The 8507-nt window shown below is 41.9% G+C and overlaps 1 protein-coding gene across 5 annotated transcripts in view; it reads left to right on the forward strand.

Moving 5' to 3' along the window:
• The window catches only part of LOC309384370 (uncharacterized protein), a 73562-nt gene that overhangs the window by 62438 nt on the left and 2617 nt on the right, over window positions 1–8507 (forward strand). For all 5 annotated transcript variants that reach the window (XM_081937832.1, XM_081937834.1, XM_081937831.1 and 2 more), the window contains 3 exons: window positions 24–298; window positions 1694–3520; window positions 8297–8405. In XM_081937832.1, the coding sequence (XP_081793958.1) occupies window positions 24–298; window positions 1694–3520; window positions 8297–8405 (2211 nt within the window). The remainder of the gene's footprint in view (window positions 1–23; window positions 299–1693; window positions 3521–8296; window positions 8406–8507) is intronic.

Below are 8507 nucleotides of genomic sequence, written 5' to 3' on the forward strand. Positions count from 1 at the left end.
CCTTTTTTCTTTCAATTTTCCAGAGTGGCACCAAAATTTATGAGAAATATATTGTCTCATGTGGATGATGAAGGAAGTGGCAATGCCAGAAACACATCCACCAGTCTGGAGAAGTTCCCTTTAGATCCATTGGAATCTGCTTTTGGTGAGACTGGGAGAAGTATGCCTTTCCATGAGGTAAAGAAGACATTCTCTTCTTTCACTGACAAAGTATTGGCAAGCAGTGGAAATAGTTATGCAGGATTACATGGAGTAGATGACTCTACTTTGCCATTGAATTTAAGCACAATTTTTGGAGGTATGTTCTAGAACAATTTTATTGTATTACACCATACAGAACTTTTGATGATTCAAAAGAATATTGAATTGTGAAATTATGTTCTGAGCTGCATTGTTACATTTGCTTATTTGTTCTTTGGAATTTACTTCTATGTAAATATGTATTCTGTATTTACATAGCACTAAATCCCAAAATTCATGTTCTGAAGTTAGATTGTAGCTGCTGGGTACCCCTTGCCTTGATCTACAAATGTGTGGTTTTCATTACTATCTATAGTAATGGCTTGGGACCAGGTTATCTGAGGCACCATCTTTTGCCTGTCACATCTACCCGACCCAACAGAGTGAGGAGGTAGGGAATGCTGCGAGTCCCATCTCTGAGGGAGATATACCTGGTGGGACCCAGAAGAAGGGCCTTCTCCATTGTGGCTCTTTCTCTCTGGAACATCATTTCCCTAGAGATTAGAACAGCTCCCACTCTAATACTCTTCCGGAAGATGCTGAAAACGTGGTTCTGCCAGTGGGCCTGGGGAACCCAGAGCGGGATGGAGCCCATTAAATAGCTCGTGTTATCTGCTGTTGCCGGGGTGGGGGGTGATTTTATTATATTATATTATATTAATTTATTTAATTCTTTTTATTAGTTTTATTGTTTTAAATGTGGTTTTATATTCTGTAAGCTGCCTTGAGTTGCTGTGGGCGAATAGGTGGTAATATGAATTCAAATAAATAAATAAATAAATCTTGCTCTTTAGAATGGAATTTAGAAACATTGTTTAGTTTCAGTTCAATCTAACATAGCAGCCTACTTATAGTCCTTAACTTATGACTATAATTACAACCAGAGCTCCCATTGCTAAGCAATTTTGATTGTTAAGTCAGTTACACCTGATGTTGGAATCTTATTTGACACAGTTGACAATGAATCACCATGGTTGATAGTTGATCATGGGGTTGCTAAGTAAATATGGTGTCCTCCCCTTGACTTTGCTTGTTGCAAACCATATAGAAAGGTCACAATTGGCAGTTATGTGACTCTGAGATGCAGCAACCATCATAAATACATGCCAGTTGTCAAGCACCCAAATTTTGATAATGTAATGCAGGGATACTGTGATGCTTAAGTCCAAAGACTGGTCATAAGTCATTTCTTTTTTAGTGCCATTGTAACTTCCTATAGCTTTAAGTTAAGGACTATCTATAGTAAGTTACTCTATAATCTCCAAAGCAAAAGGCTGGGAAGTCAATTTACTAATAGTATCTGGCTGATATCTGCTGGAAAAATGGGTAAAGTAAATGGATTTTACAAGATAGAAAGATCTCTTTTTGTATTTTTACTTCATCAAGTTTTTTAAATGGCTTATTTTGGAGTGTGAGGGATTTCTTTGCCTAATAAATATAGTTATCATTCTAGACAACCTTTGGAATGTGCCACAGAATTCCAGGAGCAACTCACTATCTATCCTGGATAAGAATTATCCTGTCCATCAATGTAAGGATACTGCAAGATCACACAGTGATAGTATATTGAGTGAACATGTGACCAAGAGAAAAAAACATAAAACATGCTTTTCTGCTACATTTGAAAACCTAGAGGCAGAAGACTCAGATATTGATAAACTGAATGGAACAAAGGAAACAGTGTCTCTTATTAAAGACAATCTTGAAATCAGCCAGGTTGGCGAACCTATTTCGCTGAGCACCAAAAGTGAAAGCTATATAAAGTACAAAGCGAAGGAAACAAAAACTCTAGAAAAAGATACTGCTGAAACAAAGAACACAATGTTTTCTACCAGTCAATCAAAATTAAACCTGAAAAATGATAATAATGGAAGACCGGATATTAATGCTGCAGGGTCAAAAACCAGTGAACTGAACAGTAGTAAGGTAAAACTTCCTAAGTCTGTCTGTCACATGGAAAATTTAGATCAGGATAGGAAGGAGAAATGTAGTTCCCAGAAATTAGGCCAAACAACACGAAACAGAAGAACGTTTGTGGTGGAGCCAAATTGTATAAATAATTACACAACTCAAGAAATTGAAAAAGGAATATACTTTGAAAAAATCAAGAATTTAGAAAATCAATCCAAAAGGCCAGAGTCTAGATCAATAAACAATGACGTTCAACAAAATGAGAAAAGCTGTAGTTATAGTACAAAATGCGTTAATAAATCCAAAAATTATAGTAGAACCATTGTAGTAGAACCAGGGCCATCTAATGATAAGAATTGTTGTGCTTTCCAACATATTAAAGAAAAGACAGACTTGGAAAACGTAGATAGTTTAGAAAGACGGTTCCAGAACCCAGAGTCTAATTCATTAAACATTGTGAATACAGAACTTTCAGTTGGTTTCCAGAAGCAAATTCCGAGTCAAGGAGCAATTTTGGGACTTAATGTAAAGCGTAAATCAAAGAAGAAGGTGCATGAAAATAATGAATCCCATAGATTAAGTGAGATGGAAGAACAGAGTTTAGGTAATATAGATTCTGAAGTTCCACAATTAGAAATTAAAAAGAAAAAACATAGAGATAAAACAATGAATTTTGATATGGATACCGCCGTACAGAGAGAACATTCCAGTGCTAATGCTAATGTATTTGATTTGAATGAAAAAGCTCAAAAAGCCAGTAAAAAAAGAAAATCAAAATGTATGCCATCTGTATTTTCAATTTCTTTGGATGATGAAGATAACTTTTTTGAAGGAAGTAATAGGTCAGTCAAAAAGAACTGGGAAACCTCAAACACCCTAAACAGTTTCTCTTTAACTAAAAAAAGAGGCCATTCAGAAAAGACAAACTTGCCCGCCAACAGCAATGAGATTGGCTTAAAGAAAAAAATGATGACATTTAGCAAGAAAATATGCATTATAAATGATTTGGGTAACAAAGATATCGATTGTGAGCCATTCCTTCAAGGTCCAGAGGAATATGAAATCACTCAAACCAATAAGACAAAATGTCATTTTCTCCAAGTTCCAGACTGCAGCACTTTGCAAAAACCTATTGTGGATATTACCAAGACCTTGCCTCTAAATCCTGATTCTCCTTCAGTTGGCCTTTCTAAAAGCTCTGGCTATGTTGAAGCCCAGGAAAGCCCAGAAAGAGATTGTGCTTTGTCAATAACCTCAACTGTCTTCAAGAAAAATATTAAGCAACTTGAGAGTTTTGAAAAAGAAGAGATGCAGCCTATACAAGCCATTCCAGAAACAAGTTCAGAAACTGAAACCCTACAAGAAAATGGTGAGTATTAGAAGGTTGGAGACAAATGAAATTGATGGTTCATAGTGAGCCCCAAGGAATTCCACCTGGTTTTGCTTTCGGCTTTCTGTTTGTGCAATTGTATATGAGTCTAGTGCTTTCATTTCCGATTACCCTAACCTCCTACAATTTAGATCAAGATCCCCCCCTTATTGTTGATTAGAGTGTTTCTCTAATTGTCCACCTTTGAATAAAAAAAGAATGTCCTGGAAAGTGAGAAATTTATGATACAAGATATTTGCCTCTATTTACTCAGACTGTATCAACATACAGTATATGATGGAGAAACCTATTTTTGGTTTCTTTACTGTGAATGAAAAGGAATTCCAGCAAAGAAATACTTAAAAGCTTTTACTATAAGAATAGCAGAACAAACTAACGTGTATAAATTAATTAATCTTTAAGATAAAACTTCATTCCTACGTTTAACTGTTGCTTTACAAACTATAAGATACAGTGACTTAAGAATTGTTACCTGAATTCTTACTTTGTTTCTTAATTTAACTTTTGTTTTTTTGTCAGATTCATTGTTCTTAATATTTCTAAAATGACATTACTGGCAGTTAAAGGCCTGTTCATATAGGAACTTTCTAGCATGATTAAATAATCTGAGCAGATTAACTCAGACTTTACAGTTGGCCCTGTAGCAATTGGTTACTTTATTTCTGCTTGAGAGGAGTGTGCCAGAACCTGAAGAGTATCCTAAATATGAAAAATAGGTTCATATTAATAAAGTTAATGCTAAACTATGTAGTATATTTAACTTGCAGAAGAGAAAGTTGAGAGGACCTGATAGCTGTCTTCAGATATTCACATTGTAGGTTTGGACCAATTTTCACTTGCTCTAAACAGTAAAAGAGTTGAACCAATGGGATGAAAATTCAAGGATGTAGATGTAGATTAGAGATTAGGAATAAGGTAGTCCCTGATTTACAAACATTTGTTTAGTGACCATTGAAAGTTTCAATGGCACTGAAAAAAGTGACCAACTGGTCATTGCACTTGTAACCAATGCAGCATCCCCATGAACATGACTAAAATTTGAGTGCTTGGCAACCAGCATGTATTTGCAATAGTTGTAGTGTCCCAAGGTCATGCAATCACCATTTGCAATGTTCCTAGCTGGCTTCTAGTAAGCAGTCAATGGGGGAAATCACATGATTTACTTAATGATCACATGATTCACTTAACAATTGCAGTGGTTTTTTTTTAGCAACAATGGCATAGGAGAGCATAAATTTGGGCATGACTGGTTTAATAACAGAAATTTTGGTCTTAATTGTGGTTATAAACTGAGAACTATCTGTAACTTCTTACAGTAAGAGCTGTCAGCCAGTAGAATAGGTTATCAACATGAAGTGTTTTCTTCCTCTCTCAGGTGGAAGCATTTTCAAAAAGAAGCTGGATAAACATCTTTCAGGGATAGTATAGTGAATCCTGCAGGGGATTAGACCTGATGACTTCTTAGGTCCTTTCTTACTCTAGGACTGTGATGGCGACCCTATGGCACATGCGCACGTTCTGGCCAGCTGACTTCGGCCTTCTTTTGAGGCCATATTTGCCCTCTGGAGGAAGCTTCCGGAGTGTGAAAAACCGGCCCTACGGGCAAACCGGAAGCACAGAGGGTCGTGTGCGGGTGTGCCACACCCATAATGCTATGCGCATGATCCCAGAGCGCATGCACACACGACCAGCATTCCCCCCCCCCAGTTTTTCTGTCCCTTTTTGGCCCTCCCCAAGCTCTATAGGAGCATGGGGACGGCGAAAACAGCCTCTGGAGGCTTCAGGAGCTTCCCTGTGACTTCCGGTTTGTCTGTAGGGTCGTTTTTTGTCCTCCAGAGCCAAAAAAGGTTCGCCATCACTGCTTTAGGACTCCTGTTCATGTCCTTGGAAAGAGGTGAACGATAGCAAGTAGTAATACCTTATTGGTAACTAATAACTCAAATTGCTGTAAGTTGTTTGAATTTCAGTTGGTCTTACCTGAACTGCATGTCTCAAAAGTTCCTGTGGGAGGAGTCACAGATGGGTATTCTCGCATCCAATCTGCTTGGAGACTGAGGTTAAATTCGAGGCTACTCCCCTCTACTTCCTCTTCCTTGCTCTCCAGATTAATCAAAGGTCTACATCCAAAGCAGAACTTGGGAAGGAAGGGAATAGGAAAGAAACACCAAACTTCCCGGTCCCTGACTGACCAACAACTATCAAGGCTCAGGATCCTATGTGCTAGTAGCACACTGCACAGGTTGGAAGTGACTCCTCCCACAGGAACTTTGAGACATGCAGTTCAGGTAAGACAAACTAACAGTCTCCAAAGTGACCTGTGGGAGGAGTCACAGATGGGACATGCCAAAGCTAGATGTCCATGGAAGGGGATCAATGGGCCTGAGCCCCCCGAGTGTCCAGCATTCCCTGTAGAACTCTCCTACCAAAAGAAGCCTCCGCAGAAGCAGAAGCATCCAGCCAGTAATGCCTAATGAAAGGCGAGGGCGAAGCCCAGGCGGTAGCCCTACAGATATCCTCTATGGGTGTCTGGGTAGTCCAGGCCGCAGATGTGGCCACACTCCTAATGGAGTGTGCAGTGATGCCAGCCGGCACCGGAAGCCTGTGTGCCTCATAAGTGTTAGAGATGTTCCACCGCCTTATCCTCCGCCTTCAGACAGTTGGAGATATCCCGTTACCACTGCAGAGGAGGAAGCCAGAGCAGCCACCAAAACATCCACTGTCGGAACCTGCAAGGCTTGAGCAAAGGTGGCATTAAGATTATAAAATCTGCAATCATTACTCCCTGGAATAGAAAAGGTCCCAGGCTTAGCCCACTGAGATTTGAGCACCTCAAGGAAAAGATCTGGAGTAGGGATCTCTTCCTCCTCAACCTGAGGTTTGTAAAAAGGGCCTTTCTTGGTCCCCCCACTTGTGCTATGGGTGGCAGGAGCCTGGGTAGAAGCCGCCCAGATCTGCTGTGGCCTTGGCCTTACGCAGTAAGGAACCAAATAAGGTGGGATGGAAAAGACCAGCAATAGCAGGTGCTTCTGGAACCTGGGAGTCCTCATCTTCAGAAAAGTCAATATCTTTCTGTTCCTCCTCTTCGAAGCCAGACCCGTCACAAGCAGTTGAAGGGGAAACAGATCGGTGCTCTCTGGCAGTCAAGGTTCTGGGTTGGTCTGGATGACCTCGTGGGGTCCCATAAGAACTTAGTCTAGAAGTCTGAGATTTGTGTTGCTGCCCCATGGCAATCCCCCGAGCAGTGGCCTGAGCAATTACATTCTGAAAACTCTCAAGAAGTTCTGGAAAAGCCGGGGTGAGGCAGGGAGGCTCCAATTCAGGCCTGGAGGCTGCAGATTGAGGAGCCAGATGAGGCCTAGTGGAACTGGTCGCCAGACGGCCAAAGGGATCCCCAAGGGGACCTGCAGACTGTGCAGGAGAGAGGGAGACAAGGGGCTATCTTCTCTAGCTGACCCACGAAGGGAGCCTGAAGAGCGATGCCGGGCTTCAGCCAATGGAGAAGACCTGTGGGGGAACGCGATCTGGATGGCGAGGTACTGATGCTACCCCTAATTCGCATGCCAGCAGCCCTGGTGATGCGAACCTCAGGTTCCTGCTGCTTGCTGGCACCCCCTTCCTTGAAGACTTGGAGGTAGTGTTCTTGGAGGTAGACCTCCCCCTTGTTAATGGAGCAGCCCCCTGGAGGCCCCCTTGCCCGGATAGGAATCATCTGGTGATCCAGGGACAGCCACACCCCCACGCCTCGTGGCATCCGCCATTTCCCCCCTACTCACGGTCACACTGCCTCACCACCTCCACACTCCTGGGGCACCAGGCCTTTCAAGCTGCTGAGCGGTTCGGAGCTCCTTTAAACCGGCACGCCCACTTGCAGCCTCGTCACCGATCCGTGGCTCGAAAAATGGCCCTCCACTGAACAGCTGGGGCCCTCCCTGAAGCACTGATGGAACACAGGCCCGAAACGATGCCAGCTGTCCCCGAAGCACCAGCAGTGGCCTCAGAGCACTTGCGGCGAGCAGGAACACCAATTCCTGTGCTGGCCACGTGCATCTCTTCAAAATGGCTGTCTTCACAAAATGGCGGCCACCGACCATGCAGTCCGAAAGCCTCCGAGCGAGCTCCAACTGAGCCGCTCCTCCAGGAGCCCTGCTTCAATCCAGAGACACCCCCCCTCCCGAATGTAAAAAGGGGGTCTCTGCTCCAAATGCCTCACGGCACGCGGCCTAAAACCTTCCTGTGACCGACCAGCGGTTTGGGGTCTCCCACACACATAGCAGAAAAGATCAACTTTCGTAGCCACCCACAAACAAACAGACGCAGGGGAGGGAGATGGGAGGAATCAATGATGGGGAAAAAACAAATTCTCAAGTCCAATTGAAGAGCCAAGCAAAAACAGTACTCATTCGTCCCAGACTGAGATTAATCTGGAGAGCCAGGAAGAGGAAGTAGAGGGGGTGGCCTCGAATATAACATCAGTCTCTGGGCAGATTGGACACAAGAATACCCATCTGTGACTCCTCCCACAGATCACTTTGGAGATAGACCATGGCTGTAGAATATTATATAATCCTAGATACATATACTCAGAAATTATTGGGGCTGACTCCCCATTAATGGGTATAGTGCTGTGATATAGTTAGTTAAAAATGAAAAAAAAAATACTCTATCTTTTACTTAATACAGCTGTTTAGTAACTGAATTCACCTGGAAGCATTGACATACCATAAGTATTGATTAGTTACCTTATTCTATTCACAGGGAATAAAGTACTGAAAGATTTGACCAATTCCATCCCTCTTGAAACTTCTCCAATGTGTCTAAGACGAAGAAAAAAGGAAGTTTTCTATGTAGAGCCTAGCCTGAATAAGTTAGTTTTGCATTTTGTTCCACATATTTTTTAAATTGGAATGTACAAATTGGATGCTGTTTTCTGGATATAAAGTCAGTGTAGTATTTATAACAAATTATG

Source organism: Natrix helvetica (assembly GCF_964273705.1).
Source record: "Natrix helvetica genome assembly, chromosome: 1".
In the NCBI taxonomy this organism is placed as follows: Eukaryota; Metazoa; Chordata; class Lepidosauria; order Squamata; family Natricidae; genus Natrix; species Natrix helvetica.